The sequence below is a fragment of the Buceros rhinoceros genome, unplaced genomic scaffold, assembly GCF_000710305.1.
Source record: "Buceros rhinoceros silvestris isolate BGI_N320 unplaced genomic scaffold, ASM71030v1 scaffold24568, whole genome shotgun sequence".
Classification (NCBI taxonomy): domain Eukaryota; kingdom Metazoa; phylum Chordata; class Aves; order Bucerotiformes; family Bucerotidae; genus Buceros; species Buceros rhinoceros.
Genome location: NW_010428948.1, coordinates 6,636 through 6,939, shown reverse-complemented (window position 1 = coordinate 6,939; position 304 = coordinate 6,636). Strand labels below are relative to the sequence as shown.

The following is a 304-nucleotide window of genomic DNA, read 5'->3' as shown; positions in this document are numbered from 1 at the left end:
TCTGTCCCTGTGGCACAGACAGGGTGTCCCTGGGCCGGTGGCACTGGCACGGGAGGGTTGAGTGCAGGAACTCTGCACTTGCAAACGTGTGGGGAGGATGTTTGCCTTGGGGGCTGTTTGCAGCCTCTCTGCACCCTGCAGTCAGGGACAGGCAGAGACGGGGTAATTCCTCCACTTGTGTCACAGATCGCGGTCGCTGCTCCAAGGGCGCGTGTGTGTGCGAGAGTGGCTGGGAGGGTCCGGGCTGTGAGTGTCCCACGAGCAACGCCACCTGCATCGACAGCCGAGGGGAAGGCCCTGCCCT

General features: G+C 63.8%; 1 protein-coding gene across 1 annotated transcript in view; it reads left to right on the top strand.

Moving 5' to 3' along the window:
* ITGB4 (integrin, beta 4) overlaps positions 1-304 on the top strand; it is a gene marked incomplete at both ends in the record, with an annotated part of 12,422 nt that overhangs the window by 5,570 nt on the left and 6,548 nt on the right. The window contains one exon of the mRNA XM_010142482.1: positions 187-289. Within this exon, the coding sequence (XP_010140784.1) occupies positions 187-289 (103 nt within the window). The remainder of the gene's footprint in view (positions 1-186; positions 290-304) is intronic.